This window comes from Nerophis ophidion, linkage group LG22 (genome assembly GCF_033978795.1).
Source record: "Nerophis ophidion isolate RoL-2023_Sa linkage group LG22, RoL_Noph_v1.0, whole genome shotgun sequence".
Lineage (NCBI taxonomy): Eukaryota > Metazoa > Chordata > Actinopteri > Syngnathiformes > Syngnathidae > Nerophis > Nerophis ophidion.
Genome location: NC_084632.1, coordinates 35,000,462 through 35,022,843, shown reverse-complemented (window position 1 = coordinate 35,022,843; position 22,382 = coordinate 35,000,462). Strand labels below are relative to the sequence as shown.

General features: G+C 41.0%; 1 protein-coding gene across 1 annotated transcript in view; it reads right to left on the bottom strand.

The window, feature by feature from the left end:
- adcy1a (adenylate cyclase 1a) overlaps positions 1-22,382 on the bottom strand; it is a 196,422-nt gene that overhangs the window by 136,985 nt on the left and 37,055 nt on the right. The window contains exon 3 of the mRNA XM_061883768.1: positions 9,580-9,698. Within this exon, the coding sequence (XP_061739752.1) occupies positions 9,580-9,698 (119 nt within the window). The remainder of the gene's footprint in view (positions 1-9,579; positions 9,699-22,382) is intronic.

Sequence of the window (22,382 nt, the reverse complement as noted above, 5' to 3'; positions counted from 1 at the left end):
TATCATTTTTCTTTTAATAAAAAATGAAAACGGGCCCCACAGACCCGAACGCCAGACAACAGTTAAAGTGTTCGTATTATGCAAATCCAACTTTTTTTACCTGTTGGCTCCTGTTATTGTGTAATTGGGATCCCCATAACTCCCGAAAATGTGAATTCAAACCATTAAGGCACGGTGGAGCTATTATTAAAACACTGTTGCCTCTTTCCAAACAAGCCATTTTGAATTTGAGAAGACTGTGACGGATTTTGCTCAGTTACATCAGCGGATATCTCCTTATATGGTAAAGGTTTACCTGAAGAACCTTGCGCGAGTCCGCAATTTTGATTCAGTTGTAGTCTAAGGGTTCCCTACGGTTTTCTATCCTCTTGTTGTGGGCAGACTGGCTCATACATATGCATGCTAAAATCATCCGCTGTTGACATTTCTAATAAAAGTAGTGTATAGCTCTAACATACAGCACCGTATTTGCCGGACCATTGGGTGCACCAGATTATAAGGCGCACTGCTGGTGAATGGTCTATTTTTGATCTTTTTTCACATATAAGGCGAATTAAAGGAGTCCTGCAGTGAGGTGGCGACTTGTCCAGGGTGTACTCCGCCTTCCGCCTGATTGTAGCTGAGATAGGCACCAACGCCCCCCAACCCCAAAGGGAATAAGTGGTGGGAAATGGATGGATTAAAGGAGTCATATTATTATTATTATTTTTTTTCAAAATTGAAAACACTTCCTTGTGGTCTACATAACATGTAATGGTGGTTCTATAGTCAAAATGTTGCATAGATTATGTTTTACAGACCATCTTCAAGCCGCTTTCTGACAGTCGCTTCGGGATGCGCTGTTTTGTGGGCGGTCTTATTTACGTGGCTCACCTTCGGCAGCGTCTTTTCTCCGTCATCTTTGTTGTAGCGGTGTAGCGTGCAAGGACGGGAGTGGAAGAAGTGTCAAAAGATGGCGCTAACTGTTTTAATGACATTCAAACTTTACTTAAATCAATAATCATCTCCTCATCCGTGGCTCACTAGTGCAACAACAACGCCGTAAATGTGTACCGTGAAAAACCATCTGACTGGAGCCCTCTAATAACTAAAGTTCCTTGGGTGTATAATGTAAACTCACTATACCGGTATGTTTTAGCGCTTTCATGGCGAGTTAGCCCTGCGATGAGGTGGCGACTTTTCCATGGTGTACCCCTTCTTCCGCCCGGTTGTACGCTGATATAGGCACCAGAGCGCCCCACGACCCCAAAGGGAATAAGCGGTAGTAAATGGATTGATAGATGGCGAGAGTACTGACAGATATAAGTAAGAACTTTACATTACTATATATTAGAAATGGCAACAGCAGAGGATGAATGTCCCATAACAAGCAGATAGAGAAAAAGAAGAAGCTTATCGACTATGGTGGCGCCATGGACTACAAAGTCGGAAGCGCGCAAATTTTCAGGACTTATGCCGATCCCAAATATAGATCAGCAGGTACCAGAAGGTAAGAAAATTAGCTTTTGAATAATATTGCGAAACAAACCGCCAGATAACAGGTCTTACCTTATACACAAACCATAATAATACTCCTATGTTGAAGCACAGTACAATCCATCAAGCAGTGCGGCTTTACAGCTTACCAAAGTCGTAGTAAAACATTTTAATCGATTTTTGGGCGCCGTGTGTAATATTCTATTTTTTCAATGGAACATTTAAAATGTTGGTGTTGTTTACTCGAGTCATATTGCAGTCCACACATATCTCTTGTGTGTGACTGTCATTATATTGCAGTCTACATGTATCTATTATGTTTGACCGGCAACTACTGTTCACACTTATCATTACACCATGTACCAAATAAAATAGCTTTGAGGTCGGTAAGCAAAACCAGAATAATTCTGTACATTAGGCGCACCGGGTTACAAGGCGCACTGTCAATTTCTGATGAAAAAAAAATATTTTAAGTGCGCCTTATAGTCCGGAAAATACGGGATATTTGTTAGTAGACTTGATATGAAAGCTTTAGAAATTCGAACATAGCTGACGGGGTGAAGATGAAATAGAAGGGGGCTTGCCCTGCCGGAAGGCTTTGGCAAATAAATAAGAGCGCCAACAAAACAGCACATTCTGAAAGTGAAGTGAAGTGAACTGAATTATATTTATATAGCACTTTTTGTCTAGTGACTCAAAGCTCTTACATAGTGAAACCCAATATCTAATTTTTACATTTAAACCAGTGTGGGTGGCACTGGGAGCAGGTGGGTAAAGTGTCTTGCCCAAGGACACAACGGCAGTGACTAGGATGGTGGAAGCAGGGATCGAACCAGCAACCCTCAAGTTGCTGGCACGGCCGCTCTACCAACCGAGCTATAAAGTGGGTTGAAGGTGGTTTGTAGAAACTGTCAGGCTTGGACTTGGTCTTGGTTTGTTTTCCCGAGGTGCAAAGCGAATGGAGTGGAAACGGCGTGAAGGTAAAGACATCTTTATTTTAACACTAAAACTAAAAACAGGAACCAACAAAAAGCGCGCACAATGGCGGTACAAAAAACTGGGCTATGAAACAAAAGACTAGCACAAAGGCTATGAACTACAAACATGAAACAAAAACACATGTGCAGTGGCATGAATAACAAAAACTTACGTGGACAACATGGACAGCATTGCAAGGCATGAAGCAGATAATCGAGGGCGTGAGTGAGGTGATGTTGCCAGACTGACTAACTGGTAACTGTGGCTTAAATAATGAACATGATAAGTGAAAACAGGTGTGAGACAAGACAGGTGAACTGATTGGTTGTCATGGTAACAAAACAGGGCGTGAAAAAAAAGGAACTTAGAGTCCAAAGCACCTGGTATTCCTAGGCAGTACTAACCAGGCCAGACACTGCTTAGCTTTGAGAATAGATAAGATTGGGGATGCTCGGGGTAATATGGCCATACAAAACTCGTGATCAGACATGACAGAAAACTAAATCAGTTGGCATGGTAAGACAAACAAGGAAATGCAAAACAGAACTAAATGTCCAAAAAACTAAACATAGCATGACCAAAATAAAACATGATATCCATCCATCCATCATCTTCCGCTTATCCGAGGTCGGGTCGCGGGGGCAACAGCCTAAGCAGGGAAACCCAGACTTCCCTCTCCCCAGCCACTTCGTCTAGCTCTTCCCGGGGGATCCCGAGGCGTTCCCAGGCCAGCCGGGAGACATAGTCTTTCCAACGTGTCCTGGGTCTTCCCCGTGGCCTCCTACCGGTTGGACGTGCCCTAAACACCTCCCTAGGGAGGCGTTCGGGTGGCATCCTGACCAGATGCCCGAACCACCTCATCTGGCTCCTCTCGATGTGAAGGAGCAGCGGCTTTACTTTGAGTTCCTCCCGGATGGCAGAGCTTCTCACCCTATCTCTAAGGGAGAGACCCGCCACACGGCGGAGGAAACTCATTTCGGCCGCTTGTACCCGTGATCTTATCCTTTCGGTCATGACCCAAAGCTCATGACCATAGGTGAGGATGGGAACGTAGATCGACCGGTAAATTGAGAGCTTTGCCTTCCGGCTCAGCTCCTTCTTCACCACAACGGATCGGTACAACGTCCGCATTACTGAAGACGCCGCACCGATCCGCCTGTCGATCTCACGATCCACTCTTCCCTCACTCGTGAACAAGACTCCTAGGTACTTGAACTCCTCCACTTGGGGCAGGGTCTCCTCCCCAACCCGGAGATGGCATTCCACCCTTTTCCGGGAGAGAACCATGGACTCGGACTTGGAGGTGCTGATTCTCATTCCGGTCGCTTCACACTCGGCTGCAAACCGATCCAGCGAGAGCTGAAGATCCCGGTCAGATGAAGCCATCAGGACCACATCATCTGCAAAAAGCAGAGACCTAATCCTGCGGGTACCAAACCGGAACCCCTCAACGCCTTGACTGCGCCTAGGAATTCTGTCCATAAAAGTTATGAACAGAATCGGTGACAAAGGACAGCCTTGATAGGCGTGACAAAAACCAATTCTGTGCAAAATATTGACCAAAGCACCACCATCACATGTTATGTAGACCACAATATAAATGCAGAAAAAAAATTCATAATGTGATCACTTTAAGGACTGATTTGGGGCCAGCAGACACCAAAAATAATCTCCTATTTGAAACACATTTTCTTGCGTCTAAATAGTTCCAGTGCAGCATTTAGTCCCAGTGCCTCCCAGAATGCACCATGGCTTCCGTTGTACATCAAAATGTGGCACAGATCATACACTGCAAGTCAGCTTTCCAAATTCAGGAAAAAAAACAAAACAAAATTAGGGTTATTATACATTTATCTGCCAATAGAACAAGAAAATTTGACTTGTCAAGACTTTCCAAAACAAGTAAAATTAGCTAACCTCAACCTTACTTAATAGAAAAAAAAAATATGTGACCTTTTTTCTCAATATGTTGAAAAATATTCTTATTTTAAGTAAATGTTAGTGCCATTATCTGGACATAATGATATGCGCACGGCATTACATTTCTTGAAACCAGCAAACTTATACCAAAAAAATAGTTTATTTTTCTTAATGGAAAGGCAACCCCTTGTTACTCTCGGGGTCTTCTAGTCGCTCAGGCAAATCATCCATCCATCCATCCATTTCCTACCGCTTATTCCCTTTCGGGGACGCGGGGGGCGCTGGCGCCTATCTCAGCTACAATCGGGCGGAAGGCAGGGTACACCCTGGACAAGTCGCCACCTCATCGCAGGGCCAACACAGATAGACAGACAACATTCACACTCACATTCACACACTGGGACCAATTTTAGTGTTGCCAATATACCTATCCCCAGGTGCATGTATTTGGAAGTGGGAGGAAGCCGGAATACCCGGAGGGAACCCACGCATTCACGGTGAGAACATGCAAACTCCACACAGAAAGATCCCGAGCCTGGATTTGAACCCAGGACTGCAGGAACTTCGTATTGTGAGGCAGACAAATCATATGGTCTAAAAATACATTTTCCCATCGATGATGTCATGTCATCTATGGGAAAATGCATTTTTCAGTCAATTAGTGCGCGAGGAATTTATATATATATATATATATATATATATATATATATATATATATATATATATATATATATATATATACATATATATATATAAATATATATATGTAACAGGGTCAATTACGTCTTGTAAATAATGTATTTTCTAATGTTTTATTATTGTTATGATTACACAAAATATGTAAGTTACATGTAAATGTGGAACCATTGTCTCGTGTCATGATCCGTGGGCTAGATCATGTTTAGTTGAGTTATTTTCTGTTAGTTTGGACTCCCTTTGTTTGTGCACCTTGTGAGTTAGTTTGGTCACCATGTCAATGTATTAATTTCACCTGCTGCGGGTTCCAGACGCACACCTGTTTTTGTTAATTACTTTCCTATTTAAGCCTGCCTTGTCCCGACAGTCGGTCTTGGTCCCTTGTTTTTCGGTATGCAACTGTTACGTTGGTTTGTTCTAGATTTCTTGTTCCCTGATCCGGTGCTAACGTTAGCATTAGCTTCTGTGCTTTTCGGCACGCATTTCTTTTGTTCTTTTTGTCTGTTTTTGCACCAGTGTTTTTGTTATTAAATCACCTTACCTTTACGTTGTTGTCCGGAGTGTCTATGTTTGCATTGGAGGAACGATCCCGCATTAAAATGCGATCCCCATGTGACAGTCTTGTTGTCCCGCCTACTGCAATAATAACTGACACCTGTCTTTTTATATGCGTTGGACACGCCTTCCAACTTCCCTTTTTGTCCACGATAACGAGAGAGGTAGTCGTCCATGCGTCGACAGAAAATATTGTTGAGAACTTTAATTAATTTCTTGTTCATTATTATATTTGTGTAGGGACTTGACGATGTCACAAAGTTTTTGATGACAATTGTATTCTGTATTATCAGGTATGTTTTTATTTTACTTTGTATGTAACTACGCCCGCCCTTTTTGTCCACGATAACGGGAGAGGGGCTCGACGATGGCACAAAGTTTTTGATGACAATTGTATTCTGTATTATCAGTAAAGTGCAGAGGAGAAACCCATGGTGTCGGTCGTCTTCCATAAAAGCCACAAAACGCAGAGGAAAAGACCACCGGTTACATATATATATATATATATATATATATATATATATATATATATATATATATATATATATATATTTATATATGTATATATATATATATATATATATATATATATATGTATATATGTATGTAGGTGTGGGAAAAATCACAAGACTACTTCATCTCTACAGAACTGTTTCATGAGGGGTTCCCTCAATCATCAGGAGATGATTGAGGGATCTCCTGATGATTGAGGGAACCCCTCATGAAACAGTTTTGTAGAGATGAAGTAGTCTTGGGATTTTTCCCACACCTACATATTGCGCTCTACAACGGTATCGAGCACTATTGTCTGGATAATCCAATCAAGACATATGTATATATGTATGTATATATATTGATATATATACAATATATATATATATATATATATTGATATATATATACAGTATATATATATCAATATATATATATATATATATATATTAAAAAAAAAATATATATATATATATATATATATATACATATATATATATATATATATATATATATATATATACAGTCCGGCCCCCAGCAAAATTTTATTGTAATTTTGAAGAATTTACGTGAATGTGCATGAACTATTTCTGTTCAAAATAGTTTGAAATGCTAAATGTTTAAAGGGGAACATTATCACAATTTCAAAAGGGTTAAAAACAATAAAAAATAGTTCCCTGTGGCTTGTTGTATTTTTTTATGTTTTTTTTCTAAATTTTACCGGTCACGGAATATCCCTAAATAAAGATTTAAAGTGCCTTACTTTCGCTAGCCATTTCCCTGTGACGTCATACAGTGCTGCCAATGTAAACAAACAATGGGAATACCACAGCAAGATATAGCGACATTAGCTCGGATTCAAACTCGGATTTCAGCGACTTAAGCGATTCAACAGATTACGCATGTATTGAAACAGATGGTTGGAGTATGAAAGTATTGAAGAAGAAACTGATGCTATTGAGCGAATAGCTATTGACGCTATTCATAGCCATAGCATGGCCGAATAGCTGCGTTAGCATCGCCGGTAAAATGTGCGGACCAAACGATCAGGACTTTCGCATCTTGTGACACTGGAGCAACTTAAATCCGTCGATTGGTAAGTGTTTTTTTCGCATTAAATGTGGGTGGAAGGAAATGTAATATAGTTGCAAATGCATCTGCAGGTTATCCATACATCTCTTTGCCATGTCTGCTTTAGCACCGCCGGTAATTAGCATGTTAGCATCGATTAGCATAGCATGTTAGCATCGATTAGCTGGCAGTCAACATCAACAAAACTCACCTTTGTGATTTCTTTGACTATCGTTGCAAATGCATTTGCAGGTTATCCATACATCTATGTGCCATGTCTACTTTAGCACCGCCGGTAAATAGCATGTTAGCATCGATTAGCATAGCATGTTAGCATCGATTAGCTGGCAGTCACGCCGCAACCAAATATGTCTGATTAGCACATAAGTCAACATCAACAAACTCACCTTTGTGATTTCGTTGACTTTATCATTGCAAATGCATCTGCAGGTTATCCATACATCTCTGTGCCATGTCTGTCATCGCCGGTAAAATGTGGAGCCACTTTGGTACATTCAATGGAGGTCTGGCGGCAGACACTTTGGCATCTTCGGGCCAGTGGTGCAACTTGAATCCCTCCCTGTTAGTGTTGTTACACCCTCCGACAACACACCGACGAGGCATGATGTCTCCAAGGTTCCAAAAAATAGTCGAAAAAAACGGAAAATAACAGAGCTGAGATCCAATGTTTACAATGTGTTGAAAATGAAAATGGCGGCTGTGTTACCTCGGCAACGTCACATTCTGACGTCATCGCCTCCAGAGCGATAAACAGAAAGGTGTTTAATTCACCGAAATTCACCCATTTAGAGTTTGGAAATCGGTTAAAAATATATGGTCTTTTTTCTGCACCATCAAGGTATATATTGACGCTTACATAGGTCTGGTGATAATGTTCCCCTTTAAACATTAACTGTCGTTGACTGTACTGTGCCAACTGCACTACTATATGAGTACATATTTTCTCTTGTTTCATTGAAAATAAAACAGCAAAGTCCGTTTGGCTGGCATCTGTTTTAAAGTCATGATTTTTTTTTTGTCCATGCTTGAAATAAGAAATGGTTACTTTGAAAAAGGAGTGTTATACTTGTGAGTGTTGAGGACACAGCTTCGCAACAGTTGATATTCTAGTTTCAAGCATGTTTTACTCAATGTAGGTCATACAATCTCAGCAACAAGCTGTAATATCGTACTGAGATCATTTAGGACCAAAACACTTCAAAACAAGTAAAACACTAACATAAAATTTGCTTAGTGAGAAGAATTATCTTATCAGACAGAAAACAAGCAAATATCCCCCTTATTTGAGATATTTAATCTCACTTAGATTTCAGTTTTTGCAGTGTAGTAGCGTGCTGCAGGTTCCACAAAATGCCACGGGTTGGAGCAGGATAACAAGAATATGGAGTGAAATGACTGTCTCCATGGTGACATAGCCGTAAAACACAAAAAACGTCATAGGGCGGTCTGCACCACTTTTGCAACAATTAGTTACTTTCTCACTGGCGCTCATCAAGGGCAGACACTCCCCTTTCCTCTCCTGCTTGTGTCAAGACGTGGACTATGGTGTGTGGTTTGTTTTCCCGTGGTGCAAATCGACTGAACCGGAAATGGCGTGAAGGTAATGACATCCTTTATTATTAACTCCAAAGTATTTACAAAAACAAGGAGTATAAACAAGAGGCGCTCACAGCGGACGTACAAAACTTGGCTATGAAAGCAAAACTGTTACCAGAACGTAAACTATGGACATAAAACAAAACTTGCAAACGACGGCATGAGTAACAAAAACTTACGTGGAACGAGAAAAGAGCATGGCTCATCAGCATGGTGTGTAGAGGGTGACGTCGCCAGGCTGACTGCCTGGCAACTACAGGCTTAAATGCAGTGGTGACTAACAGGTGCATGAGTCCAAATGAACTATGTGCGTGACATGACAAGTGAAAACTAATTGGTAGTCATGGCGACAAAACAATCAAGAGTGCATAATAACTCCAAAACCAAACAGAACGTGACCACAAAACATGACAGCTTCCTTCTTTGTCTTGTCTTAACTTTCTGGTTGCCTCTTTTTGCACAGCTGTCCAAATCTAAACAATAGGAACTAATTAACTGGCCTCAATGAAATTGAAAAAATCTTGGGTTTGGGGGAACCTTTTTGAGTGCTTAATGTATATGTACAGTATAAGGAATACAGTATAAATATAAAAAAAACCTCCCCTGACCTGAAAACTGATTTTGTTCTGTCTTTCTAAAATGTATGTAATTTAATTAAATCTACTTCATTGCTTTATAGTAATTGCTGCAAGTCTATTCTTGACTGTGTCGCCTCAGCAGGCGACATCTGGATCAAAACACACCAGGTCCACAGTTGTCATGACACCGCCATACCTGACATTGTCATGACGTTGGATGTAGATCTTGTGAAAGATCCTTTCGGGCGGCTTCAGGAAGTCCTCCTTCATCTCCATGGCAACATTCCTGGGCAGTAGGCTCATTAACAGACGCTCCTGAAAAGGGAAGGTGTTATAAATATCAACAACCCTTGTTTGCGAGAACATTTCGTCGTAGCAAAATCATCGACAATGACGTTTGAAATGAATGAGGAATAGCTTGTAGAAATCACCTTTTGTAAATAAATAAAGGTTGAATAACCCCAATGCAAAATGTAATACTTAAACCATTCAAAAAACATAGTGGTGAAACATGGATATATTTATAAACGTATGTAATGATTTAATTACTAGTGTCCAGTTGGGCAATTAATTTGTATTTATGATGACAAAACAGACAAAGTCACCAGAGGAAGATTTTGTCTTCACATATAGCTGTGCAATTATGAATGCGTAATTGTTCTCAACACAGTTGCATCGGAGGAAATATTATACTTCTGAACCCAAGGGCCCTCCCACCACCCCGACCCCAAACCTCAACAACACCCGCCCTGGCGAACCTCAAAACGCCCATGCCCACAGGTGTGTTAAAGGCCAGTCAACTGCAAGGAAAGTGCTGGCATTCCGAGACACTGCCTGTGGTTTTAGCTCACTAGTACAAACCCGGTTTCCATATGATCATTTTCAACCCATATTCAGTTGAATATGCTACAAAGACAACATATTTGATGTTCAAACTGATAAACATTTTTATTTATTTTTTTGCAAATAATCATTAACTTTAGAATTTGATGCCAGCAACATGTGACAAAGTAGTTGTAAAAGGTGGCAATAAATACTGATAAAGTTGAGGAATGCTCATCAAACACTTATTTGGAACATTTCACAGGTGTGCAGGCTAATTGGGAACAGGTGGGTGCCATGATTGGGTATAAAAACAGCTTCCCGAAAAATGCTCAGTCTTTCACAAGAAAGGATGGGGCGAGGTACACCCCTTTGTCCACAACTGCGTGAGCAAATAGTCAAACGGTTTAAGAACAACGTTTCTCAAAGTGCAATTGCAAGAAATTCTGGGATTTCAACATCTACGGTCCATAATGGTAAATGGTAAATGGGTTGTACTTGTATAGCGCTTTTCCACCTTCGAGGTACTCAAAGCGCTTTGACACTACTTCCACATTTACCCATTCACACACACATTCACACACTGATGGAGGGAGCTGCCATGCAAGGCGCCAACCAGCACCCATCAGGAGCAAGGGTGAAGTGTCTTGCTCAGGACACAACGGACATGACGAGGTTGGTACTAGGTGGGATTTGAACCAGGGACCCTCGGGTTGCGCACGGCCACTCTCCCACTGCGCCACGCCGTCCCAATATTATCAAAAGGTGCAGAGAATCTGGAGAAAACACTCCACGTAAGCGGCATGGGCGGAAACCAACACTGAATGACCGTGACCTTCGATCCCTCAGACAGCACTGTATCAAAAACTGACATCAATCTCTAAAGGATATCACCACATGGGCTCAGGAACACTTCAGAAAACCACTCTCAATTAATACAGTTTGTCGCTACATCTATAAGTGCAAGTTAAAGTTCTACTATGCAAAGCGAAAGTCATTTATCAACAACATCCAGGAACGCCGCCGGCTTCTCTGGGCCCGAGATTATCTAAGATGGACTGATGCTGAGTGTAAAAGTGTTCTGTGGTCTGACTAGTCCACATTTCAAATTGTTTTTGGAAATATTTGACATTGTTTCATCCGGACCAAAGGGGAAACGAACCATCCAGACTGTTATCGACGCAAAGTTCAAAAGTCAGCATCATGAGAACATCAAATATCTTGTCTTTGTAGTGCATTCAATTGAATATAGGTTGAAAATGATTTGCAAATCATTTTATTCCATTTATATTTACATCTAATACAATTTCCCAACTCATATGGAAACGGGGTTTGTAGTACGCTGGCCTTTCATGCGGGCAAGAGGGTACACAATCGCGAGACGAAGCTGAGATGGTTGCGCATGACAGCTATGAACAACAAACCATTGCATTCTGCCGTCAAAATCAGGGGCTTCTGAGTAGCTTGGGCCCCTGGGCTCTAGCCCAGATAAGACCGTGCATGAAGTTCAGTAGCTCCATAGTTGTTTAAAACAACATTGAGTAAATTAATCATCCGATCAGTTCAAAAAACCACATCAGCATGTTTATATTTCGGAATCATTTCAGTTGCACGCAATTAGCAAATGGCTGTCATGTTCCTACCATGATGTTTTTTATCGTGTCCTTCTCCCTCCTCTCATTTGTGTTTTCTTTTAGGAATGCTGATTAACGTGGACCCCGACTTAAACAAGTTGAAAAACGTATTCGGGTGTTGCCATTTAGTGGTCAATTGTACGGAATATGTACTGAACTGTGCAGTCTACTAATAAAAGTATCAATCAATCAATCAATCAATCCTGTGCCGGTCACGGCCACGAGTTGCACCTTCTCCCAATCACTAATCAGTGGCAAAGTGAGTTGGGGAGACTGTGGCAGGGAGATGTTTGGTTGTTCTTGGCTGTCACAGCTGCTGGTTTTCTGAAATCTTCCAAGGAGCTTCAGAGCAAAAAGACTTTAATCTTGTATGTCCTCCATTTCTGAACTAATGAGGCGATAGTGGTCTCTTGCTGATGGTTTTTGAGTCCATTCCAATCTTGTGCAATTCTACAATCTTGTCCCTGAGGTCCTTTGACAGCTCGTTGGTCTTGTCCAAGATGGTGGAGAGGTGTGAATGGAAGATACTGTTTTTGTGTAATTTGATGCATGAGTTTTACCAAAACACATTCATGAGATAGAAATTGTTCAATTCGGCCTTTTTTTAATACCTTGATATTTTTAAGCCATGTCACGATACAGGATATACATCTCAATATTTTGCCTTAGCATTGAATTAACACTTGATGCATATAATCACAGCAGTAGTATAGCGTTTTCCATTCGGGCTCCAGTACTCTGGAATGCACTCCCAGTAACAGTTCGAGATGCCACCTCAGTAGAAGCATTTAAGTCTCACCTTAAAACTCATTTGTATACTCTAGCCTTTAAATAGACTCCCTTTTTAGACCAGTTGATCTGCTGTTTCTTTTCTTTTTCTCCTATGTCCCACTCTCCCTTGTGAAGGGGGTCCAGTCCGATGGCCATGGATGAAGTACTGGCTGTCCAGAGTCGGGACCCAGGATGGACCGCTCGTCCAGAGTCGGGACCTAGGATGGACCGCTCGCCTGTGTATCGGCTAGGGACATTTCTGCGCTGCTGATCCGCCTCCGCTTGGGATGGTTTCGTGTGGACGGACTCTCGCTGCTGTGTTGGATCCGCTTTGGACTGGACTATCGCGGCTTTGTTGGATCCACTATGGATTGAACTTTCACAGTATCATGTTAGACCCGTTCGACATCCATTGCTTTCGGTCCCCTAGAGTGTGTGTGTGTGTGTGGGGGGGGGGCAGGGTGTGAAGGATATTACCACATTGGCTAAGGAACACTTCATAAAACCACTTTCAGTAACTACAGTTGATCGCTACATCTGTAAGTGCAAGTTAAAACTCTACTATGCAAAGCGAAAGCCATTTATCAACAACACCCAGGAACGACACCGGCTTCGCTGGGCCCGAGCTCACCTAAGATAGACTGATGCAAAGTGGAAAAGTGTTCTGTGGTCTGACGAGTCCACATTTCAAATTATATTTGGAAACTGGATTGTTATAGGTGCAAAGTTCAAAAACCATCATCTGTGATGGTATGGGGGTGTATTAGTGCCTAAGATATTGGTAACTTACACATCTGTGAAGGCACCATTAATGCTGAATGGTCCATACAGGTTTTGGAGCAACAAATGTTGTCTCAAAGCAACGTTATGGAAGCCCCTGCTTATTTCAGCAAAACAATGCCAAGCCATGTGTTACAACAGCGTGGCTTCGTAGTAAAAGAGTGCGGGCACTTTCCTGGCCCACCTGCAGTCCAGACCTGTCTCCCATCGAAAATGTGTGGCGCATTATGAAGCGTAAAATACGACAACGCGACCTCGGACTCTTGAACAATTTAAGCCGTACATCAAGCAAGAATGGTAAATAATTCCACTTTCAAAGCTTCAATTAGTTTCCTCAGTTCCCAAACGTTTTTTGAGTGTTGTTAAAAGAAAATGTGACGTAAGACAGTGGTGAACATGCCCTTTCCCAACTACTGTGGCACGTGTTGCAACCATGAAATTATAAGTTAATTATTATTTGCAAAAAAAAAATTACGTGTAAGAGTTTGAACATCAAATATCTTGTCTTTGTAGTGCATTCAATTGAATTTGGGTTGAAAAGGATTTGCAAATCATTGTATTGCGTTTATATTTACATGTAACGCAATTTCCCAACTCATATGGAAACAGGGTTTGTATATGAAAAAAAGATCAAAAGTAGACCATTTATCGGCAGTGCGCCTTACATCCCGGTGCGCCCTTTTGTCTGGAAAATTCTGTATTATTCCACCCTGCGATCCACACAGTTAGAGTTCCCGTCAGAACTATTGTTATTTGCGCATGGTGTCGTCCGGCAAAAATACCAAAAAAGAAGCAGAGCACGGTGGGGAGTAAAATTGCTGACAGAAGAGAGGGAAACAAACTCGACCGCCAGGTTAACACATTTGTTTTATCATCCCCTCTTTGTAATTCAAACTGTTATTTAGTGTTATGTTGTTATGCCGTTGTGTTCAGCAGGGAAGAAACCATAGCCGTCAGTCTAAAGAAAAACACATCCTTGAAAATTGTTTTTAGACTAGCAAATCGTTTTTTAATTTTTTACAATTAAGAATCTTTTTTTTAATTGTTTTTAAACATCCAAATTGTTTTTTTACGGGCAGAGTCGTTGAGCGTGAGTAAAAACATTTTGGTGTGTTTGTGGAGTTTTGACAGTAATTTCCCCTTCGTGCTGGTTTGCAATAAAGTTATTTGAATCTTTGAAAGACATAGGCTATGTCGCGAAATATTCAAACCAGACACGCAACCAAAGTGAGGACACCACGCTCAGTTATTTGTTACTGTTTTACTTGATGTCCATCCTGTCATTTTAATGTGAATCTGATTGTATGTGTAACTTTGCTGTTTCTTGGCGAGGACTCCCTTGAAAAAGAGGTTCTTAATATCAATGGGATTTTTTTCTGGTTAAATAAAGGTTAAATAACATAGAAAATCTCCATCACAACTAAATGACAGTTTTTTGATGGATTTGCTTTTTACTTTTTAGCACATTGTTAGCATTAGAACTGTGGTCAGCAACCTGCGGCTCTTTAGTGCTGCCCTAGTGGCTCCCTGGAGCAATTTTAAAAAAGGATTGAAAATGGAAAAAGATAGGGGGGGAAATGTTTTTTTTTTGTTTTAGTATGTATGTGCAGTTTGTTTACATGTAAAATCTTCACTCCTTTGTCTCATTTTGTCCACCAAAAGTTTTATACTGTTCCTGAATGCACAAAGGTGCGCTTTGTTGATGTTGTTGACATGTTAAAGTGAAATATTAAAGTACCAATGATTGTCCCACACACACTAGGTGTGGTGAAATTTGTCGTCTGCATTTGACCCATCCCCTTGTTCACCCCCTGGGAGGTGGGGGGAGCACTGGGCAGCAGCGGTGCCGCGCCCGGGATTAATTTTTGGTAATTTAACCCCCAATTCCAACCCTTGATGCTGACTGCCAAGCAGGGAGGTAATGGGTCCCATTTTTATAGTCTCTGGTATGACTCGGCCGGGGTTTGAACTCACAACCTACCGATCTCTACCTACCATCACCCTGAGCACAGGGGCCCCACAAGGCTGTGTGCTCAGTCCTCTGCTCTTCACTCTACTGACACATGACTGCACACCAACCTCCAGCTCCAACCACTTCGTTAAGTTTGCGGACGACACAACTCTGGTGGGTCTCGTCACCAAGGGCGACGAGACTCACTACAGGAAAGAGGTGGACCTCCTGACCACGTGGTGCAGGGACAACAATATCTTGCTGAATGTCAGCAAGACAAAAGAGATTGTTGTCAATTTCCAGAGAGGCCACGCTCAACACCTGCCACTGACCATCGGTGGTGCTGCAGTGGAGAGAGTAAGGAGCACCAAATTCCTGGGGGTGCACATCAGTGAGGACCTGTCATGGACTACCGACACCGCATCACTGGTGAAGAAGGCCCAACAGCGCCTCTACTTCCTGCGAAAACTAAACCGGGCAAGTGCTCCACCACCCATCCTGACCACTTTTTACAGAGGCACCATTGAAAACATCCTTTCTAGCTGCATGACTGTGTGGGGCGGGAGCTATACTCAACACAACAGAAGAGACCTGCAGCGCATCGTGAAAACAGCTGGGAAAATCATTGGTGCACCACTCCCATCTCTTCAGGACTTATACACCACCCGCCTCACCCGCAAAGCACTCACAATTGTGAGTGACGCAAGCCACCCTGCACACAACCTGTTCAGCCTCCTTCCTTCTGGAAGAAGATACAAGAGCCTCTGCTCTTGCACCACCAGACTCACCAACAGCTTTCACCACCAGGCTGTTAGGCTACTGAACTCCCCCCCCCCGTGCCCCCCTCAATCCTCAGCCCGATCCAACAGGCTGTCAGGACTTTGAAATCCCCCTCCCCGGAACAACCTGAACTCTAAACCCCATGAACCACAGAAAAAATGACTATGCAGAATTGCACACATCTACTGCTATATCATAAGTATTTGCACTACTGATATCCTATTTAAAAACAATAGGAACTATATATATTGTCATTTTAGTAGGTACACATATTTAAGTAGCACTTTACTGTTGTGTTTTCTTTTCTTTTTGTCTACGCATGGGAGAGTGCGAAACAAATTTTCGATTCCTTTGTATGTCTTTACATGTAAAGAAATTGACAAATAAAGCTGAATTGACTTGACTTGACTTGACTTGATCTCAGGGCGGACACTCTAACCACCACTAATCAGGCATATTCGGTCAGTGCATGACTTCAAGCTAACCCATACTAACATTTGTAGATATACTTGAGGTCATTTGATATCCTTTACTTTTATCCTCTTTGTATTTAATTTATATTTTCATGTCTCATGACACGTTATCTGTATGTAATATTGGCTGCATTTCAGGTAGTTGTTTGCGTGCCATGTTGTTCCAGACCACAGCAAACATTACCTAAATCTATTAAAAGAAGACAGCCTGTTGTTTCCTTTAACTAGGACACACACATCTTTAACTTTAGCCATTTAAAATACAGTATTTTCCAGTAGTTATCTCACTTTCTGAGTAGCCTCTGATTAACTAATGGTTTCTATTGTTGTAAAAATGTGTAGAATAAATATTACATTTCTACATTTCTGTCAACGAAGATTTGCTTCAGCCTGCAACACGTAGTCATTTTGATAGTAGGCTATTATAGCTAATATAGACAATTACATCATGTGTGGCCTTCATTATAAGACTTATATACAACTTTTAATTATGTGCGTCTTGTCGTGGAAATTTCTTAAAGACGATCCTTTAGTGACAAATAGATTTAAAATGATTTATTAAAGTAACAAACAAATAATAACAAGCTTTGCAAAGCGAGACCAAACCAGAACGACACATCCGTTCGTTCCAGCTTGTTCTAACTCTTTTAGAATTTGACATGACAATTATACATTCTCGGAAGTCCCACCCTCCATGCTCATTTACATACAGTACACCAGTGGAATGAATACCCAAAGTCCTGTGAAGGGGAGAGCCTGTCATTTGCCCAGGAGGGGGGGGGTTTGATTGATTGATTGATTGATACTTTTATTAGTAGATTGCACAGTACAGTACATATTCCGTACAATTGACCACTAAATGGTAACACCCGAATAAGTTTTTCAACTTGTTTAAGTCGGGGTCCACGTTAATCAATTCATGGTATTCATGGTCACTCAGGAAAGGGGAAATATTTAGCTCTGTTGGGGGTCAAGAATAGATGACACATATGCCCAGGTCAACTAAAGTTCACATGTTACATCAAAGACACAGGAGACAAAGCTTGATCAGATAATAGATCTCTTGCTAAGCGTCACATTCCTGAGCCCAATAAACAACTTTTGGCGACCCGTTCAAAGAACATCATCAATTAGAACGAGTACAAGTAATTTTGCTATCACAGTCTCCAGACAGATTTGTTCTTTGTATTTTTGGTCCAATATGGCTCTCTCAACATTTTGGGTTGCCGACCCCTGCATTGGAACAATGTTTCAAAACGCTCCACTTGAAGTGAGTGGACATTGCATTGCTTTGTGGCTGTGAGATCAATTAACCAGATTGATGTAGAACATGATCATGAATTATATCTATTTCGGATGTATTAGTACAAATCTTTAGCACAAATGAAAAACCCCCATACAAACAGCTAGAGTGATAACAACGGCTTGTTTGATGGATGGAATTCAAATCCAAAACACCTGCTTGTGTGCCCAGTTGAACATGGTTGATAGATCCCAATCTAGTTGTGTGTGCGTTTCCTTTCTTCCAGATAAACTGTGACCTTTACGGAAGTTCGGAGACCATGAAAGCAATCTGCTTGTGTAATTACCTGCAAGAAGCGAGCTTGTTCCTGCACTGGAAAAAAACACAGCATATCACCAAGCCATCTTAAATGCACAGGTGCTAAGTGTGTGGCAATGTTATTGAAAGCAACACATTGATTATTTCACAATGTTTGTGCGGGTGTTGTATCGTGCTCATACGGGTACCGATGGCTTGACTGTTCTTTAGTTAGTGTCATGCATGTTGGTGTGCACAGGAAATGTAGAATTTGCTACACAAGTATCGTATTTTTCGGACTATAAGTCGCAGTTTTTTTCATAGTTTGGCTAGGGGTGCAACTTATACTCAGGAGCGACTTATGTGTGAAATTATTAACACATTACCGTAAAATATTAAATAATATTATTTAGCTCATTCACCTAAGAGACTAGACGTATAAGATTTCATGGGATTTAGCGATTAGGAGTGACAGATTGTTTGGTAAAGGTATAGCATTGTCATGTCTTGATGATCATGTTTTGTTTAGTTGTGTTAGTTTACTACAAGACTCAATTAGTTCCTGTTTTTTCACTCCATTTTTTTGGTTCCCATGCCAACCTGTTAGTTTTCACCTGTCCGAAAGTCACCCACCTGTTTTTCACTAATCATGTAACTATTATTTAAACCGAAAGTTGCCAGGAAGTCAGCCTGGTGACCTTACCTATGTTACTCATGCCGGTCCATAGTTATGCTTCTTGCCATGCCACGTACGTTTTTGTTTTTTCATGTCACAGATATCGAGTTTTGTTTCATGTTCATAGTTTGTGCCCTAGTGCAAGTTTTGTTTTCACAGCCATGTTTTTGTACCTCCTTGTGAGCGCCTTTTGTTTGTTCCTGTTTAAATCATGTCCTTACCTTCACGCCTTCCCCGCTCCAACTTTCCTTTGCCTTCCAGGAAAACAAACCCCAAGTCCACGCCTTGACAAGCATATTCTACAAACCCCGTTTCCATATTAGTTGGGAAATTGTGTTGGATGTAAATATAAATGGAATACAATGATTTGCAAATCCTTTTCAACCCTTATTCAGTCGAATGCACTACAAAGACTTGATGTTCAAACTCATAACATTTTTTTTTTTTTTTGCAAATAATAATTAACTTAGAATTTCATGGCTGCAACACATGCCAAAGTAGTTGGGAAAGGGCATGTTCACCACTGTGTTACATCACCTTTTCTTTTAACAACGCTCAATGAACGTTTGGGAACTGAGGAAACTAATTGTTGAAGCTTTGAAAGTGGAATTCTTTCCCCATTCTTGTTTTATGTGGAGTTTCATTCGTTCAACAGTCTCCGCTGTCGTATTTTACGCTTCATAATGCGCGACACATTTTCGATTGGAGACAGGTCTGGACTGCAGGCGGGCCAGGAAAGCACCAGCACTCTTTTACTACGAAACCACACTGTTGTAACATGTGCTGAATGTGGCTTGGCATTGTCTTGCTGAAATAAGCAGGGGCGTCCATGGTAACGTTGCTTGTATGACAACATATGTTGCTCCAAAACCTGTATGGACCATTCAGCATTAATGGTGCCTTCACAGATGTGTAAGTTACCCATGCCTTGGGCACTAATGCACCCCCATACCATCACAGATGCTGGCTTTTGAACTTCGCGCCTTTAACAATCCAGATGGTTATTTTCCTCTTTGTTCCGGATGACACCACGTCCAAAGTTTCCAAATACAATTTGAAATGTGGACTCGTCAGACCACAGAACACCTTTCCACTTTGCATCAGTCCATCTTAGATGAGCTCGGGCCCAGCGAAGCCAGCGCCGTTCCTTGGTGTTGTTGATAAATGGGTTTTGCTTTGCATAGTAGCGTTTTATCTTGCACTTACAGATGTAGCAACCAACTGTAGTTACTGACAGTGGTTTTATGAAGTGTTCCTGAGCCCATGTGGTGATATCCTTTATACACTGATGTCGGTTTTTGATGCAGTACCGCCTGAGGGATCAACGGTCCATAATATCATCGCTTACGTGCAGTGATATTCTCTGAACCTTTTGATGTTTTTACGGACCGTAGATGGTAAAATACCTAAAGTCTTTGCTTGTTGAGAAATGTTGTTCTAAAACTGTTCGACAATTTGCTTAAAAATTGGTGACCATCGCCCCATCCTTGTTTGTGAATTACTTGTCGTTTCATGGAAGCCGCTTTTATATCCAATCATGGTTTCCAATTAGCCTGCACACCTGTGTGATGTTCCAAATAAGTGTTTGATGAGAATTTCTCAAATGTATCAGTATTTATTGCCACCTTTCCCAACTTCTTTGTCACGTGTTGCTGGCATCAAACTGTAAAATTAATGATTATTTGCAAAAAACAAAATGTTTATCAGTTTGAACGTCAAATATGTTGTCTTTGTAGTGCATTCAACTGAATATGGGTTGAAAATGATTTGCAAATCATTGTATTCCGTTTATATTTACATCTAACACAATTTTCCAACTTATATGGAAACGGGGTTTGTATATGTTATAGTTATTTGAATGACTCTTAGCATAATATGTTACATTAACATACCAGGCACCTTCTCGGTTGGTTATTTATGCCTCATATAAAGTACACTTATTCAGCCTGTTGTTCACTATTCTTTATTTATTTTAAATCGGCTTTCAAATATCTATTCTTGGTGTTGGGTTTTATCAAATAAATTTCCCCCAAAAATGCGACTTATACTCCAGTGTGACTTATATATGTTTTTTTTCCTTCTTTATTATGCATCTTTATTATACTCCGGAGCGACTTATACTCCGAAAAATACAGTACAGTAATTGTCATTTCCTAAAATAGCTTCTGTCATATTACTGCCTTACAGTGGAATTGTTGTTTAAATGCATCTGCACCTGAAACGTTAAAGAACCTAAGCTGCTACACTTATTCCATAGTACTGGACTTAAAAATAATGTCTACAAGTAAAACTAACACCCACGATAGACAAAGTAGTGATATTTGACTTGTTTTCTAACAAGTTTCAGCTCATTTTTAAAATTCCCACCTTTAGCTCCAAATGCGGGCAAGCCAGGATTAGCCATGTTGACGTAGTCTATAGAAGACTGGAAGCAATTTCATATTGAGGAGTATATATATTTTTGGTAAGATTTTGTTAGCCTGCCTTGCATGTTGTAGCAATACAACTGTGAAGTGAATTATATAGCGCTTTTCTCTAGTGACTCAAAGCACTTTACAGAGTGAAACCCAATATCTAACTTACGTTTGTACATTTAAACCAGTGTAGGTGGCACTAGGAGCAGGTGAGTAAAGCGTCTTGCCCAAGGACACAACGGCAGTGACTAGGATGGCTGAAGCCGGGATTGAACCTGGAACCCTGGTTCAATCTACCAACCGAGCGATACCGCCCCAGAAGAGGTCTGCCTGCTTACGTTAAAGTTAAAGTTAAAGTACCAATGATTGTCACACACACACTAGGTGTGGTGAAGTTTGTCCTTTGCATTCTACCCATCTCCTTGTTCAACCCCTGAGGGTGAGGGGAGCAGTGGGCAGCAGAAGTGCCGCGCCCGGGAGTCATTTTTGGTGATTTAAACCCCAATTCCAAACCTTGATGCTGAGTGCCAAGCAGGGGGGTAATGGGTCCCATTTTTATAGTCTTTGGTATGACTCGGCCCGGGTTTGAAGTCACAATCTCAGGGCGGACACTCTAACCACTAGGCCACTGAGTTGGTTTCCAAACAAGGAAAAGTATGGACCTCTCCAATCAAACTGACTCGCACAAAATGAGGTGGACTCAGCAAGATGAGTGTCATTTACAGGGATTATTTGATTGATTTCCACTTTGAAAAAGAAGGGTTTTGGTTAAAGTTTGAATGGAAAAAAATTGAAAGATTCAAGCCGAGGGTGATCCCAAAAATCCGGAACACCATCCAGTTATTTGAGTGCCAGGTGTGGCAAAAAGAAGGTAAGCCACAAATATTATACAAAACCCAAGTTGGCACGATAGCTAAATCGTAAATAAAAACAAAATACAATGATTTGCGAAAGCTTTCCAACGAATATTCAATTGAATAGACTGCAAAGACAAGATATTTAATGTTCGAACTGAGAAACTATTTTTTTTTTTTTTTTTGCAAACAATCATTAACTTAGAATTTAATGGCAGCAACACATTGTGTTCAGGTGGATAATACAATATCTGGATTTAAAAATATAGTTTGTGGAATTCCTCAGGGTTCTATAATTGGTTCT